The sequence below is a fragment of the Cebus imitator genome, unplaced genomic scaffold (genome assembly GCF_001604975.1).
Source record: "Cebus imitator isolate Cc_AM_T3 unplaced genomic scaffold, Cebus_imitator-1.0 Scaffold23, whole genome shotgun sequence".
In the NCBI taxonomy this organism is placed as follows: Eukaryota; Metazoa; Chordata; class Mammalia; order Primates; family Cebidae; genus Cebus; species Cebus imitator.
The window spans coordinates 3891756-3910005 of record NW_016107338.1 but is presented as its reverse complement, the minus strand read 5'-3'; the positions used below and the strand labels follow the sequence as shown (position 1 = coordinate 3910005).

General features: G+C 37.1%; 1 protein-coding gene across 2 annotated transcripts in view; it reads left to right on the top strand.

The window, feature by feature from the left end:
• GMCL1 (germ cell-less 1, spermatogenesis associated) overlaps nucleotides 1-18250 on the top strand; it is a 51825-nt gene that overhangs the window by 13072 nt on the left and 20503 nt on the right. Inside the window, exons 5-9 of one of the 2 annotated variants that reach the window (XM_017522056.2) lie at nucleotides 84-196; nucleotides 1065-1130; nucleotides 4944-5028; nucleotides 7433-7523; nucleotides 13371-13508. In XM_017522056.2, the coding sequence (XP_017377545.1) occupies nucleotides 84-196; nucleotides 1065-1130; nucleotides 4944-5028; nucleotides 7433-7523; nucleotides 13371-13508 (493 nt within the window). The remainder of the gene's footprint in view (nucleotides 1-83; nucleotides 197-1064; nucleotides 1131-4943; nucleotides 5029-7432; nucleotides 7524-13370; nucleotides 13509-18250) is intronic. The other variant, XM_017522057.2, reaches the window with a different exon arrangement.

Below are 18250 nucleotides of genomic sequence, written 5' to 3'. Positions count from 1 at the left end.
ACTTTTTAATATGTAAAAGCACATATCAGAGCTAATTTTTCCCACGTGAAATGGGCCTTTCCAGTGCTTATTTATATTTACAGGATGGTTTAATACAGCAGTGTGGTGAGACAATGAAGGAAACAATTAATGTGAAAACTGTATGTGGCTATTACACATCAGCAGGGACCTATGGATTAGATTCTGTAAAGAAAAAGTGAGTTACCTTTCTTGTTTTGCTTCATATCCCACTTTTAGAAATTTGGTTGCTTTAGTTTCTTAAGAGAATGTATAGCTGTAAGAAAGAATTAAGGAAAAATAGGATAGGGGAGGGGAGTTTTGTTAAATAAAAAGCCCCTTTTAACTTTTGGACTAATTAGTAAATTCCTCAAAAGTGTTGTCTTTGTAAGTGACCATAGGTGGGTTATCTACATGCTTATAAAAACCATATCACTCTTGATTGGGTGTGGTGGCTAATACCTATAACCCCGGAGGCCAAAGCCGAAGGATCACTTGAGCCCAGGAGGTTAAGACCAGCCTGAGCAACATAGGGAGATCCCATCTCTACAAATAATTTAAAAATTAACCAGTTATGGTGGCATGCACCTGTGGTCCCAGCTATTCTGCAGCCTGAGGTCAGAGGATTCTTTGAGCCCAGGAGGTTCAAGGCTGCAATGAGCTGTGATGGTGCCACTGCACTTTATATTATGTTCTCTATTAAAATTGTTTAAGAAGTAGGCCTGATAGACATTATATCATTGCAACAACTGACATTTCTTCTAACTCTTGAAAGTTGCAATACCCGTTTTGAGATTTTAAAGGTTATAGTAGTATGCAGATCCCTTAAACTATTTAACACAAACTCAAAATGAAGCTGTTAAAATTAGAAATGCTCTTGTTAATATAAAGAAAATACTCTGTAATATCCACTGACAAAAATAATACTAAATTTCCTATTGTTAAGCTAAAAGTTTTGAGCATGTTCTGTCAAGATTAATATTCTGATTTTATTTTAACTGTAAGTCCTACTTAATAAATTGTAAACACATGGCATATAATGTAATAATTATATATTTTAATTTCAGGTGCCTTGAATGGCTTCTAAACAATTTGATGACTCACCAGAATGTTGAACTTTTTAAAGAACTCAGGTATTTGAATTTCAAGTAATTTTATAATTAGTCATCCTAAAATATTGTTTACCATTTGTTAAAGTATGCAACGTTTTTGTAGAACACAAAAATATATTATGAAAAAGCAAACAATTTAATGAAAGGGCTTGACTACATCCATAAGCTGAAGAAATGCTACACAAACTAGTTCTTTGTTGTGAATGATATAATGGATATTATGTCTACTGTTTTAACCAATTTTAATAGAAAAATGCATTACTGTTATAAGACTATAGAAAAGTTTTGGGTTTTGCCAGGCTCTTGGAGAATTTAAAAGTTACATATTAAAAACCATCTTTATTATTGAGAAATAAATTTGAAGAAACTGTTTTGGCCTTTTTATTTTTTTAACCTTCCAGAACTCTTCATTTTGGTCAGTTTTCTCACTAGAATGAATTCTCTAATGTGGAGTAACAGATGTGCATTTCCTACACATGTACATTTTTCCGTCTCTGATTATTTCACACCTTGAATCCAAATCTGTAGTACCAGCTACTTGGGAGGCTGAAGCAGGACGATTGCTTGCGCTATGGAAGTCAGGGTTGCAGTGAGCTGTGATTGACACTGCACTCCAGCCTCAGTGATAGAGTGAGACCCCAGTGAGACCAAGTTACCATAGTTCTTCACCATCGCTTCCTGGTGATGGTCTTCTGAACCAGGTCAAGGTATTCCCACTCCTGACAAGTGAAGTCTGTAGCCACGTCCCTGAATGTTACAAAATCACAGGCGTGGTTTTAGACAAAAAGAGCCAATCAGTCCTCAGGATTTCTCTTGAAAAGCAGAGTTGGGAAAACTTAGACCTGTAATCCCAGCACTTTGGGAGGCCAAGGTGGGAGGATTGCTTGAATCTAGGAGTTTGAGATTATCCTGGGCAACATAGTGACACCCCCTCTTTTTGAGAAAATATTGATCTTCCTTTAAAATGTTAGCGCCACACAGAGTCCCATGAAGGCTTCGGGCTGGGGCTACGGAGGCTCCCACAATGACCTGCGCTGCCTTCTTCCTCAGGTGGGACCCAGTCACGCATAGCACAGCACAGAGCCAGAGGTCCAAGATTTCTCCATCACCTATGGAATATGTAGTCCAAGCTGGAATAGTCAGGACCATAGTCATCCCTGAGAAATGGATTCCAGAGTCCTAAAAACCTACAAGAAATATGGCAGTGACAATGAGGACTGCCTTGCTATGTTGCCCAGGGTAGACTCAAACTCCTGGGCTCAAGCAGTCCTCCCACCTCAGCCTCCCAAGTAGCATGGACTATACACACATACCACTGGACTTAGCTTAGTTTGGCATTTTGAGTTAAGTACGCATATTATCCATTTATTCTTTCCTGCAACAAGTACTTCCTGACTGTTCATTACGTGTAAAGATACCCTGTTAGGGGCTATGAAGGATGCAGAAGAGATGATTTTATCATAGTCTGTTGCTATCAAGGAGCTTATTTATAGTAATGGGACTAAGGTTTTTGTGATGGGTCTGAGAAAATCTGGCTAGCAGTGAACTTGAAGAGTGGTTGGCATCACAGTCATTTTCTGGCTTGCATTTCCTTGACAGTGGTGCTTCTGAGACAAAGATACTGAGGTGACCAGGAGTATGTGACATTCTGATGGAAATATGCAAAACCAAAGACAAACATTGCATAGCTCCCTGGGATGTGAATTTTACTGATTTTTTGTTTTTGTTTTTTGGTGAGATGGAGGTGGGAAAGAGGTAAACTTCTTTTTTTTCTTTTTGAGACAAGAGTCTGACTGTTGTCCAGGCTGGAGTACAGTGGCGCAATCTCAGCTTACTGCAACCTCCGCCTCCCGGGTTCAACTAATTCTCCTGCTTCAGTCTCCCAAGTAGCTGGGACTACAGGTGCATGCTGCCACACCCGGCTGATTTTTTCCATTTTGGTAGAGACTTTAAATAATCTCCAGATGTTCTTATAGTACCTAATACAATGTAAATGTCATATAGTTGTTGTAAATTTTTTGGTGTTTTTTTTTTTTTTATATATAATTTTTCCCCAAAATATTTTCAATTGGCAGTTGGTTGAATACACAAATGGAGAATTTCACTGTGTTGCCCAGGTTGGTCACAAACTCCTGAGCTCAGGGAATCCACCCGCCTCAGCCTCCCAAAGTGCTCGGATAACAAGCATGAGCCACCACGCCCAGCCAACATTTGTATGTTTAAATACATTATGGAATAGAAAGAATTCAAATTTCCTTGAACTCTCAAGATAAAATACAAATTATAGAAATGTTACTTTTTATGGTTAGACCACCTCCTAGGTTATTGGGTTCTTTCCTTTCTTTTGCCTTTATGAGATAATTTGGTAGAGAAGTGGGAGAGACATTCATCACCTGGCGATGTCAAGGCATAAATAAATCACTGCAGAATGTTTGATTTGAAAACCATTAAAAACACTTTAATACTGTCAACCCTCCATATCTGTGAGTTCTCCATTTGTGAATTCAACCAACTGCCAATTGAAAATATTTGGGGGAAAAACTATTTTTAAAAAACCCAATATCATATAACAATTATTTACCTAACATTTACATTGTATTAGGTACTATTAAAAACATCTAGAGATGATTTAAAGTATATGTGCATAGGTTACAAGCAAATACTATGCCATTTTATATAAGGGACTCGAGCATAGAGGATTTTGGTATTTGTAGAGGATTCTGAAACCTATCACCCACAGATACAAAGGGACGACTCCAATTTCTCATTGAGCTTTTAGGAAAAGGAGCAGAATCCTCTTAAAAACCCAGATGCTCTCTTGGCTTTTTATGGCTCAAAGGAAAGAAAGAATGAAGAAAAAGCAAAACAAAACAAACAGCTGGTAGTATCCTATTCACTCAAAATAACTAGCACATCTTTCTTGTCTTATTCTCTTGAATAGTAATAAAACCATAGTTTATAACCAAACAGTTCTCTTAAACCTAGAGGTTAAAGATTACTTTGAAGATATAGCTGTTTTAGTGTATTTTCTTTTTTCTTTTTTTTTTGGAGACAGTGTTTTGCTCTGTTGTTGCCCAGGCTGGAGAGCAGTGGTGCAGTTTTGGCTCACTGCAGCCTCCACCTCCTAGGCTCAAGTGATCCTTCCTACCTCCTCAGCCTCCCAGGTAGCTAGCTGGGACTACAGTCACACACCAACATGACTGGCTTTTTTTTTTTTTTTTTTTTTTTTTTTCCTGGTAGCAAAAAGTCTCAACATGTTGTCCAGGCTGATCTCAAACATCTAGCCTCAAATGATTCTCCTGCCTCCCAAAGTGCTGGGATTACAGATGTGGGCCACCATGCCTTTTTTACCATGTTGTCCAGGCTGATGTCAAACATCTAGCCTCAAATGATTCTTCTGCCCCGCAAAGTGCTGAGATTACAGATGTGGCCACCATGCCTTTTTTTTTTTTTTCCCCCAAAACCACAACAACAACATAGAAGTGGAATGTCAAAAGGCAGGAAAGGAAGTCTGTCATTTTATCAGAGCATACTGATACTGAAAGTTGTCTTATTAGAACCTTGCTTTAACTTGATTACTCAGCAGATCAGAGCTTTGTTTCCCTATCAATGTGAAAAGGACCTTTCACAGCACACTATGTGAATTAAAAGTATAGCTGTATCCAGATAGATTGTTTTGTTTTCTAAGATTCTTTGTCTTAGGCAGAAAGACTGCTGTCGTTTTTAATTCCACTTTTTTTTTTTTTACAAGAAAGACTTAAAGCTTTTAGTTCCACCAGGATCCTTTAGCCTGTACCTGAAGATCAGCTCACTTCCTCTGTTTATCCTTTTCAGTATAAATGTCATGAAACAGCTCATTGGTTCCTCTAACTTATTTGTGATGCAAGTCGAGATGGATGTATACACTGCTCTAAAAAAGGTACTGACATAATATGATATCATATTATGCAAAGATGTCACCTTGGCACTGCGTATAATGGTGAAAAACTGGAAACAGTGTCAAGTAATAAAGGAATGGTTATAAAAATGTAGGAAAAGGCAATAGGCCAAAAAATTAAAAAGTCTTTATATTTAGGAATTTGGTATTATTAGTGATTTTAACTTTATTTTTTGTGCTTTTCTGTTTTAGGAATACTTTTCTGTTTTTTCCCAGACTTTAACAAAAAATGTGTTGTTATTTATTTATATAATCAGAAATGTTTTATATTGTTTTTAGGAATGTTTTCAAAATTGAGCTTCAGTTGATGGAATTTTTGCACATACTTTTTCTAAGAAATGTTGAAATTCTTATAAAGGCCTATTTGTGTGTCTGGCGTATGTTTTACTTCATCCTTTTGAAAAGTTTCAGCATTTTAAAATCTAATTTTATTTTCACGATTCTTTGAAGACACAAATCAACCATTACTTTTTTATGTAGATGGTGAGACTCAGAGCAGACTTGAGGCAGAGACTGGTTCTTGAGAGTCCCAGTCCATTGCTCTCTTCCTACTCCATAATCCTGCCTTTACTCTTTTGTCCCCAGAAGAGCGTTGTCAGTATTTAACACAGTTATGAAGCTTCAAACCAAGACACTTTCTAGCTTATCTCATAGGGATTCTGTGTGCTTGTTTGTTTTTATGGTAGAGGTGAAATTTTGTTACTATTTTTTCTTCAAGGAACTTTACTATCTGGGCTATACAGTCTTTTAAAAAATTGGAAAACAGGCCAGGCACAGTGGCTCTAGCCTATAATCCCAGCAATTTGGGAGTCCCAGGCTGGCAGATCACTTGAGGCCAGAAGTTCAAGATCATCTTGGGTAACTTGGCAAAAACCCCTCTCTACAAAAAGTACAAAAGTTTAGCTGGGTATGGTGGTTCATGCCTGTAGTCCCAGCTACTCAGGAGGCTAAGGTGGGAGGATCACCTGAGCCTAGGAGGTGGAGCCTGCAGTGAGTTGTCACAGTAGCATTCATTTCTGTTGTTATAACTGCTTTTTGCCAGTAATGATAAGTGCTAATACTTACAGGGTGTTTACTCCGTGCCATGCACCATTCTAAGTATTTATATATATTAAATATTTTAATGTCCTATGAGGTAAACACATTATCATGCTCATTTTACAAATGAAGAAATTAAGGCCCAGAGATATTAGGTAATTTGCCTAGCTCTTAAGTGCCAGGTCCAGGATTTAAAAGGCTTTGCTCTTACCTACTCTGCATGTTATCTCAGCAGCAATGAGACAACGAAGCTCCTTTTTCCTGTGTTAATTTCTTGCTTTTATAATCTCATCTAGTATTTAGTGAAATTGAGTTGTTAATTAGTGAGTAGCATAAATTAGTATAAAATTACTAATGTAATACACATATACATTAAACCTTTACCTTTTTAATACAGTAATCGCCAGTATATTTGTGACCATAACTACTTCTCAAGGATTGGCTTACTCCTTAGCACACACACCCAATTTTTTCTTTTTCTCTTTCTTTTTTTTTTTGTTTTTTGTTTTTTTTGAGACGGAGCCTTGCTCTGTCACCCAGGCTGGAGTGCAGTGCAGTGGCATGCTCTCAACTCGCTGCAGCCTCTACCTCCCGGGTTCAAGAAATTCTCTGTCTCAGCCTTCCAAGTAGCTGCAATTACAGGTGCCCACTACCACGCCCAGCTAATTTTTTTTTGTATTTTTCATAGTGACAGGCTTTCACCATCTTGGCCAGTCTGGTCTTGAACTCCTGACCTCATGATCCACCCGCCTTGGCCTCCCAAAGTGCTGGGATTATAGGTGTGAGCCACTGTACCCAGCCCACACACCCAATTTTTATCACAGGACTATGATTTTTTTTTCTTTTTACCTTGAGGCAAGGTCTCGCTCTGTCAACTTAGACTAGAACACAGTGGTGTGATCATGGTTCACTGCAGCCTTGACCTCCAGGGCTCAAAACATTCTCCCACCTCAGCCTTCTGAGTAGCTGGGGCTACAGATGCATGCCACCATGCCCAGCTAATTATTATTATTACTATTATTATTATTATTATTTTGTAGAGATGGGGTTTCACCTTGTTTCCCAGGCTGGTCTGAACCTCACTCAAGCGATCCACCCACCTTGGCCTCCCAAGTGCTGGGATTATAGGTGTGAACCACAGTGTCCAGCCATTGGACTATGATAATGCCATGATAAATTGAGAGTTTATAAGCATGTGATCTAATAGTTGTACTTTCTTTCTTGCAATTGGTGGTAAAGTAGAAGTTACATTTTTTGGCTATTATATTTTAAGATGAAAGCAATTTGAAAATGTAAAATCATAAAATGATGAAATTTTATAACTTCTTTCTTATTTTTTAAAATCTAGTGGATGTTCCTTCAACTTGTGCCTTCTTGGAATGGATCTTTAAAACAACTTTTAACAGAAACAGATGTCTGGTTTTCTAAACAGAGAAAAGGTAGGCTGAAGTCTTTGAGAATTTGTCTTTTTAAAGGAAATTTATTAAAATCAGGTCCTGTGAGAACAGAAAATAAAGAAATAAAAAAATGAAATCAGGCCCTCACTTGTTTATCGACTTAATTTTAGAGCTTGGAGAAGACCTTAGCAGTTATCTACTTCAGCCTCACATTTACAGTGAGAAAATCAAGGCTAGATAAGAAAAATGCCTTACCTATCATTATCTGAATTGTTACCTCTTGAACTGTCACCATACTCTTGATCCCCAAAAACTATTGTATTTCCCATTTTATCACCAACAGATCTTGTTGATGTGCATTTGTCTTGCCCACACTGAGTTTTCTCTAACTATACCCTGTCAGGCAACCATTCTTAACAGGAGGCCATAGATAGGCTTTCATGTGTCACTGACCCCCAAAAGTGGATACAGAATTTGTGTGTGTGTGTGTGTGTGTGTGTGTGTGTGTGTGTGTGTGTGTGGCATGTCTTTGGGGGAGGAGAGCTTCCATACCCTTCCATCAGTTTCTCAGTGGAGACTGGTCTAAAATTGGTTAAGATCAACTGTTATAAGGTCTTATCTGCACAGAGGAGGGCATGCAATGTAAAAAATGTATGTATGTATATGTTAAAAGTATATGTATGTTATTTTTTACTTTGCTAAAACATATCTAGAAAAAGTATTTTTAGGCCGGGCGCGGTGGCTCAAGCCTGTAATCCCAGCACTTTGGGAGGCCGAGGTGGGTGGATCACGAGGTCAAGAGATCGAGACCATCCTGGTCAACATGGTGAAACCCTGTCTCTACTAAAAATACAAAACATTAGCTGGGCATGGTGGCACATGCCTGTAATCCCAGCTACTCAGGAGGTTGAGGCAGGAGAATTGCCTGAACCCAGGAGGCGGAGGTTGCGGTGAGCCGAGATCGTGCCATTGCACTCCAGCCTGGGTAACGAGCGAAACTCCGTCTCAAAAAAAAAAAAAGAAAGAAAAGAAAAAAAGAAAAAGTATTTTTTATGACTGTCAGGTGCAAAGAACTGGTTAAAACATAATTCTTAGTTCATGATTTTCATAGTTTATGGCCACCTTTTTGGTTTATTTTTAATACATCGAGCCTTTGTGACCTAATCTTTGAGTACTAGAACATCAGTAACTTCAGTCTACTCATGTGCTTCTTTTCTATTGTGTCCCTCTAACTTTTCCCAACCACTGTCTTGAATTTTGTGTTTATTATTCTTTTGCTTTACAAATATATAAGAAGAAAAAAATATATATAATTACAACATGTATATATGTCTTCACATATATTACATAGTGTTGTGCTAATAAGCTGACTGAAAAAATAATCCCTGATTAGTAACACTTTTTAATTCCCATGGTACAAATTTTCCCATCGTGGCTAATTGACTGCAAGCTACCAACGTGACATCACTGAATGAGAAAAGAGATGCTCACAGTCAGCTTGTATGAGCAAGTGGCAACACACTACCAGATAATATATCATTTTGCTTTGGTTGTTATGGAACTCTGTTACATTGTGGCCTTAATTTTAATTTCCTTTATAACTAAAGAGATTGAACAACTCTTTATATGGTTATTAGCCATATGTTTCCTCTTCTGTGAGATGTCTGTTCAGGTGTGTTTCCTATTTTAATGTCAAATTTGTCTTTTTTTAGGATTTATAGGCATTCTTTATATATTTTCAATAACTAATCCTTTGTGATAAATATGTTCTGCATTTCCAGTTTGTAGGTTATTTTTTTACTTTATTAAAGATGTTTTCTTGACTGGGTACCATGGCTCACACCTGTAATCCCAGCACTTTGGGAGACCAAGGCAGGAAGCTCACTTGAGCCTAGGAGTTCCAGGACAGCCTGGGCAACATATCAAAACCCTGTCTCTACAAAAAATTAAGAATTAGCAGGGCAGCCAGGAACAGATGGCTCATGCCTGTAATCCCAGCACTCTGGGAGGCTAAGGTGGGCGGATCATAAGGTCAGGAGTTCGAGACCAGCCTGGCCAACATGGTAAAACATTGTCTCTACTAAAAATACAAACATTAGCTGGGCATGGTGGCAGGCACCTGTAATCCCAGCTACTCGGGAAGCTGAGGCAAGAGAATTGCTTGAATCCAGGAGGTGGAGGCTGCAGTGAGCCAAGATCGTGCCACTACACTCCAGCCTGGGCAACAAGAGCAAAACTTTGTCTCAAAAAAGANAAAAAAAAAAAAAAAAAAGAATTAGCAGGGCATGGTGGCATGAACCTTTATTTCCAGCTACTGGGGAGGCTGAAGTGGGAGGGAGGATCACCTGAGCCTGGGGATGTCGGGGGCTACAGTGAGCTGACCACACACCACTGCACTCCAGCCTGGACAACAGAGTGAGACCCTGTCTCAAGAAAAGGAAAAAAAAAATGTCTTTTGATGAATAGATGTTCTTAATTTTAAATTTTGGTACTCTTTATATCTTATTTAAATGCATTTTGTAGAATTATTTTATGTAGTCAGATTTCCTATGTCAGAGCCAGATAAATTATTTTTCTATCAAGCTCTTGAAGTAATAATTTATAAAGAACCATGAGATCTAACTTGATTCCCTTGAAGAACAAAAATACTAAACTTGTATCTGAAGTTATACTTTTGTGTTACATTATGGCAATTAAAAAAGGACTAGAGAAATTATAGAGGAGAAAAGTAGGGGAAATAATTTAAACAGAAGAGAGGGAAAAGCTGAAAGAGATAAGGAGGGTAACGAAGCTAAAAAGACAAAGGGACTCAGTAGAAACAGTAGATGTTAGGTAAATGTTGACAGAACCTTATGATCATTTGCACTCCAAATGGATCCGCCACAGCAATCTATCAAAAGAGAAATTGCCCTGTAGCCTAAGTGGCAGAAACCAGAGAAGGAAGCTGTGGTCCACTTCTGGTTCCCCACTCGAGGCTCTCCCTCCCAGCCCCTGAGGTGTGAAAGAATACAGTCCAAGATAACTTTTCAGGGAGACATTGATTGCACAAACCAAAATGTATGTCTAATGGTCTTGTTTTTCTAATTTTAAAACTGTTGAAAATGACTCTAAAAATTTGATGCATACTTAGGAAATAGGATAGAAAAAATGCTTGTGATCCCTCACCCATTATATTTTGGGGGATGTGTGTGTGTGTGTGTTGTTTGTTTGTTTGTTTGTTTGTTTTGTGTGTGTGTGTGTATGTGTGTTTTGTTTTGTTTTGTTTTGTTTTGTTTTTTGAGACTGTACCTTGCTCTGTCACCCAGGCTGGAAGTGCAGTGGTGCAGTCTTGGCTCACTGCAACCTCCACCTCCTGAGTTCAAGGGATTCTCTTGCCTCAGCCTCCTGAGTAGCTGGGACTACAGGTGCGTGCCACCACATTCAGCTAATTTTTTGTATTTTTAGTAGGGACAGGGTTTGCCATGTTGGCCAGGCTGGGCTTGAACTTCTGGCCTCAAGTGATCCACCTTCCTTGGCCTTCCAATGTGCTGGGATTACAGGCATGAGCCACCACGCCTGGCATATGTTTTGGTATATTTCTTTTAAGTTTTCTTAATCATTTGACTTTTCAGATCTATATGAATCAGGACCATAAGAATCAATAGAAATTTAGAAAGTTTTCTACACAATTATACTTAAGGATTGCTATTAAATTTGGCTGATGGAATAAGTATGGCCACATGTTGGCCAACAAGAAACTTTAAAACTTTTTTTTTTATTCTATAAATTCTTACAGAAGTAAATGAGCCAGTCTCTTCTATAGCCTTGACGAAAAGGCTTCATGAGAGATAATTACCAGATTTCATGAGACAATCCAGAATTAATTTTTATATCTTGTTTATGTGACAGAACACCTGTAAAAACAAAATGATATTATCAGCACACCCCATGAAATTGGCACATTTAATTCAACATATGAACTAGCACCGATGTTGTTATTTTAAAAAGCAAGACATACAAATCCACTGTCACACACCTGTTGTATAAATAAGCAAAGCTATTTTTAAATGAATTTACTGCTTTCTTGTTTGCTTTACTTACTCTAGGCAGGTGCCAAGGGAATGCAAAAAATATATATATGAGATAATGTGGAAATTCTTTTCTTTAACTTGGCTGTCTTTTTACAATTTTCAGGAAAAAAAATATTTTAGTGGGGAACACCCTTCTGGTCCACAGAAAACCTGTGTTCCATGTGAAGCATGGTTTGAGACATAATAGTCTATAATGGCAACGGTCATGTTTTTTTTCTTGTCGTTAATAGAAACAGGACTGAGTATACATACTCTCCTGGGTGTATGTCGTTTAACAGAAAACATAGACTAGGGCTCATGCACAAATACCTGTTTGATAGCAGTAACTCTAAACCTTTCCTTCTGACTCATGAAAACACACTGGCATGTAACCAATGGTAATATTTAGGAATAACCTTAGATTCTCCCTAAAAGAAAAAATTTATTCACCGGTTGTGGTGGCGCATGCCTGTAGTCCCAGTTGCTCGGGAGGCTGAGGTGGGAGGATCGCCTGAGCCCAGGAGTTCTGGGCTGTAGTGTGCTATGCCAATCAGGTGTCCGCAGTAAGTTCGACATCAATATGGTGACCTCCTGGGAGCAGGGTACCACCAGGTTGCCTAAGGAGGGGTGAACCGGCCCAAGTCGGAAATGCAGCAGGTCAAAACTCCTGTGCTGATCAGTAGTGGGATCTCGCCTGTGAATAGCCACTGCACTCCAGCCTGGGCAACATAGCGAGACCCTGTCTCTTAAAAAAAAAAAAAAATTTATTCATATATTTCGTATACTTGAATTATTCTATTTTCATTATTATTATGATCATTTATTTTAGAGACAGGGTCTTGCTCTGTCATGCAGGCTGGAGAGCAGTGGCATAATCACAGCTCACTGCAAGCTGAAACTCCTGGGCTCAAGCAATCTTCCCACCTCAGCCGCCTGAGTAGCTGGGTCTACAGACACATGCCACCACATCTGGTTAGTTTTTTTTATTTTTTATTGTTTGTAGAGATGAGGGTCTCACAGTGTTGGCCAGGCTGGTCTTAGACCTCCTGGACTCAAGTGATCCTCCCACCTAAGCCTTCCAAAATGCTGGGATTACACATGTGAGCCATCATGCCCCAGCCTTAAATTATCTTAATAATAACCAAATACTACCCAACTGTTGCAAATCTATGGCTACAATGTCTGTCTATTTTATTTTGTTTTATTTTAAATAGAGATGGCATATCACCATGTTGCTTAGTCTGGTCTGGAACTCCTGGGCATAAACGATCTGCCAGCCTCAGCCTCCCAGAATGCTGGGATTAGAGGCATGAGCCACCACAGCTAGCCATACAATGTCTTTCTTATTTTACATTTCAATGGAGAATTAATATATTAACTAGTGCTCAATACATGTAGCTGAAATTTAAGTTAAAAGAAATTAAGAAATATTCTTTATCCTGTGTATCTTACCCTTGAGTAAGCCTTTTGGGCTCTAGAGTTTCACGGCCTGTTCATTTCCTGGGAGGGGGATTCTGGCAAGAGAATGTAACCCTAAGTACCTTTCACAAGCCTTCCTTTACCAACTTGCTGCACTGTAAATGCCAAATCCCCAGAAACAGCTAAATTCCTAGCCCAAGGGTCTCATTAGGGCCAAAGTTAATTTCCAGGGATTTTTAAATAAATCTCCCTATGTTTTTATTCATAAACCTAAGATTTATAAAATTCTTGAAAACTTTAAAACTAGCTTATTTTGTATTCTAATAGACATAAGTGTACAGGAATATCCCCCATCCATAAAAACATTTAAGAATAATAGGTTTGAAAAGAATGGCTGCTTAACTTACATGGTTTTTTATAGATTTTGAAGGTATATCCTTTCTTGAAACTGAACAAGGAAAACCATTTGTGTCAGTATTCAGACATTTAAGGTTACAATATATTATCAGTGACCTGGCTTCTGCAAGAATTATTGAACAAGATGCTATAGTACCTTCAGGTAAGAGAACATAATGAATTTGTAATTTTAAGTAATATATTTCTGATTGTAACAGTAATACAGATCATAGAAAAAAGCAATGAAGGAAATAGAAATTATTATTATTCCCAGAAAGGTATACATTTTTATGCCAAAGTAGAATCATACTATAGAGGTAATTTTCTGTGCTTACATGAGTATTTTCTCATAACATATTTCATTAAATACTCTCTAGAATATTTAAATTATTATCTAGTATTTTGTAACATGGATGTTCTTTAATAAACCATGATTTTGGATCAGACTTTTAAAAATGACTTTTGAAGTATTTAAAGGTCATAACTGCTTTTTCTACTAGTGTTCCTTAAATTTGTTTATTTTGGTTTTATTTTAAAGTCTTAAACTTCATGTTGAAGCAAATGTATCTTCGCTAATTATAGTTCAAATTTTTTGAAATAAGTACTGATTTACCTTTCTGAGTTAAATCTCTAGTGCTTGTGAAAAATTCCATTTAGTACTATACGCACATAAGAAATGGAAAATACAATTCCTGTTTGAAGATTGACATGTAATGTTTGTAGTAATAGAGTTATATATTTGTCTAAAAAAGTTGTGATTATTTTTGACACCTTGTGCCATAGCTGTATATTTGTAGATTTAAATTGTTCCTGAAATCTTTATACTTATTTGGAAAAGAATTTAAGGGAAGGAAAACTTAGAATTAACTCTTCTAGTATATTTGGAAGTAATGCGTTTTTATAAAATCACTTTAGCAAGTTTATAGATACAGTTTAAGTCACAAATTCTCTGAATTTTACATTCCTTATAGTATGTTAGTTCTATAATAGTTTTAGTATCTGTTAATACCAGGCCCTAAGAATGATGTAATGTTAGATGCCAAAGACAATTACATATGCCACACTAATTGTACTTCCTTTTAAGGCTTTTTGCAAATGAATTTTTAAAGAGATTAGGGGAAAGTTTGTTCTAAAGTAGTTTAATTTAAATGTGCCTGTGATGCAAGTGGATAAGCTTTATATTTTTGGATTGCAAGATGGGTATAAGTATTTCTAGTCTAAAATATTTTATTCAGTATAAAATCAGAAAGAATTTAGATCTGTATTTTTTGCCAGATTTCAGTCATTGTTACTGTATCTTACAGTTGATTATTTATCACATTGTAAGGGACAGAAGGAAGCCACTTAGTTCACATATTGAGGTAGATTGATGTATACTCTCAGTAGGAATATATCTTAGATTTGAAATAAGTTGAAATTATTTTGATTAATCAACCTAAAACTCATTGATCATTTTTCAGAAATAGTGCCAAACATGTTAACATTAATCACAGTTAGCCATTTGGCAATATGGGGAATTTGGGTACATAGGTTTAACCGTGTTTAGGTGAAAAATTTAGAAACTTGTTTAATTAAAAGTTGAATCAGGACTTTGAATAGAAGCGCTTTATTATAGGATTCAACTGTGTCAAGTACAGTTGAACTCCATTATTTCATGGAATTATGTATAAATTTCAAGGTTTATCTTAGGTCATTAGGTTCATTAACTGTCTTATTCCATACTCTCGGCATGCTTTCCCCCAGTTTGGTACCTCTGACCGATCTTGTGACCATTCCTTCCAGACCTTTCTACCATGTACCCTGGAACCAGGGACAACAAAATCTCAAAATCTTCCATCTCTTTCCTCCTTTTTTTTTTTTTTTTTTNTTTTTTAACTTCCAGAAGAAGCTGTTTTCGCTCCGTAGAAGACTTTCTGGCTCTCACGCCCTGCTAATATAGTATTAGGAGACCACGGTCCTAGCCCCCTCAGCGTGTACTTTCCAAACCATTATTGCGTGCTGTCTGGGCCTGTTTTCTCTCCTGACCCCTCGTCATTTCTCTGCATTCATTTAAGACTTGGACACTTGATTTACTGTCTATTTCTCCCCCCCACGCAGTCACATGGTATATCCATATGAACAAATCCATTTAATATTCCAGCTTCTTAGTAGTTATTTGACCTCAGCTCCCAGTCTCCTAGTTATTTGACCTCTTTGCCAAACATTAGGCACTTTCTACCTAAAACCTGGATATGTCATGAACCTTGTGAACCCTGAATTTCTCAGCATCAGAAACCTAGTAGTTTTCAGGCTTTTGTATAACCTAGCATATTCATAGCCTCATTCCCTTTTACACTGCTCTTTAACATCCAATCCATTTTAAGTCCTCCATTTTCTGCCAGTCTCTCAAACCTCTCCTGCCTTTTCTTCCCTCTCAGGCTTGGATTTCGTGATAGATCATGTTAGGTCACTCTTCAGCTCTGTGTCCTTCACTTGGCAAAATCCTAAAACTAAATTAAACCTTCTTTGTTCCTGTACCTTCCACTTTGTGCTGAGTACTGCTGCAGAGCATTCTACAGCCTTCATATTGGTGTCACTGCAAATTCACATTTCAACACTAAGCTTGAACCTTGAGACTTCTTACACTACTTTTAGTTCATCATTCCTCTTTTTCATTTCCTTCAGCAATTGTATCAATTCTGCCACTCTGTTCAAACTTTCTACCCAATTACCTCACTGTCAGTTTTGTGAAAATAAGTTACTGAAATGAAAAGGTATATAAATCCATGTAATAAATTCAGAAAATAGCTTCAGATTAGATTTTTATATTATATGTAAGCATTTTTGAGCCAGCCTTCTCCATAATTTTGTGTTAATATTTTATACCTAGATGATCTTATTTGTCCATGTAGGAATTTTTTTTTTTTCATGTAAACTTTTGGTCACTCATCTTCATCATCTATATCTGATTTATGTGTTTCATAAAGTAGTTCAACTTGTAGGCTTACTCTTTTGCTATAAGCCATATTAGTTTTAAATGGATTTAAATGTGTGCATTTATACCTGAAGATACACTTTTCCCTTCACTTAAACAAAAAATACTGGACAAATTAGGAAGTATCTTTTTTTTTTTTTGGTTTTTTAAGTTTGTAAATGTAAGACATGAGATTTTCAAATAATACGGTTTTAGAGGTTCCCTTCCCCATATTCTTTGTGTGAAACTAGGGAAATAATCTAAATGAATTCAATCTAACTTATCTTACTTATTCCATTGGGAAAATACTGTGTTTACATGCAAAGCTGCTATAGGCTAGATCTCAGCTGCAGATCATATCCATGTCACTGTCAAATACCACCTTTACATGCTCTTCTTTTTCCCCCTCTGTGGACTGGTGAGGGGCAGGTGGGTAGAAACAGAGTCTTGCTATGTTACCCAGGCTGTTCTCAAACTTCTAGCCTTAAGCAGTCCTTCTACCTCAGTCTCCCAAAATGCTGGAATTACAGGCATGAGTCACCCTCCCCAGCTCCTATTTTGAGTTTTTGTTTTGGACCTTGGTCTGATTAAGTTCTGAAACTTTCTACTATTTAGTCAAAGTTTAGTCTACTTAGTTAAAGTTTCTTGAAGGCACTTTTTCAGTGTCTTTCCAGCCAACAGTAGCTCTCTACCAAAAAGGATCTGGCAAACTCTGCCCAGTGTTTCTTCCTTTTTGGAGATGACTGCATACAAACATATTGAAAACTCTATGTAAAGGATCTCACTTCACTTATTTTCATCCCATGTTTTACCAAGCATTCTTTTTTATTTTCCTTTTGCAATGCTATTAACATTGCATTTGAACTTATGCTACATTGACTTATTTTTGGAATGCTACTTTTGAGACATGGGGCCTAGAATCCTTAGGCTACCAATGACCAGAAGGATTTCAAGTTTGACTTTTTACTCTTTTGGATTAAGGCATGACAAGAGGAACAAAAATATGTACTCATGGTTTTAACTTGTTAAAATGCTTTTGGTTTTAAAGGAGGTTATACAAAAATTGTTGGAATTTAAATTTTGAAACATTTTTATGGGCTACATCTTACATAATATTTGAGAATATACATATATGTATAACTCTTTCTTTCCAGTTTTACAAATGAATCATGAAATGCCATATTCTATCTCTAGATCAATGAGTTTCAAACTCCAGGCATTTTAATAGGTAGAGATCAGCTTTAAAATATATATATTATATATATCTTAGAATTAAAAAAAATGTGTGTATGTGTACTGAGTCATGCAATAGTTGCTACTAGTATTTACCTATGAAGACAAATTGTCTGTATCCTAGACACTTAACTGTTATTCCTTAAAATAGCAAAAATATAATTTTGGAGGACCCTGAAAGAAAAATTCAAAAGTGTATTTAGGCCAGACGTGGTGACTCATTCCTATAATCCCAACACTTTAGGTGGCTGAGGCAGGAGACCTCTTCTCCATAAGAAATGGAAAAATTAGCTAGGCATGGTGGCAGACATCTGTAGTCCCAGCTACTCTGGAGCCTGAGAGGAGAATTGCTTGAGCCCAGCAGTTCAAGTCTGCAGTTTGCCAAGATAGGGCCACTGCACTCCAGCCTAGGCCACAGACCGAGACCCTGTCTCTTTAAAAAAAAAAAAAGGGGGGGGGGGTGGTATTTATAGGATGTCTTAAGGAAAGACACCAGTAAATCATTGGAAGTCACCTGATTACTTTTATTAAGTAGAGACCTAGGAAGTGACAATCAGGTTTTAATTGCACTATAATTTTTCTGCCTTTTTAAGATAGAGATTAAGAAATAATTTAAGAACTTAAGAAAATAGAAAAACTATCCATTCTAATTGGGAATAAACCTGAGCAGAAAGATAAATAGTGCTAAGCTATTCTACTTTTATTTATTTTTGTATTTA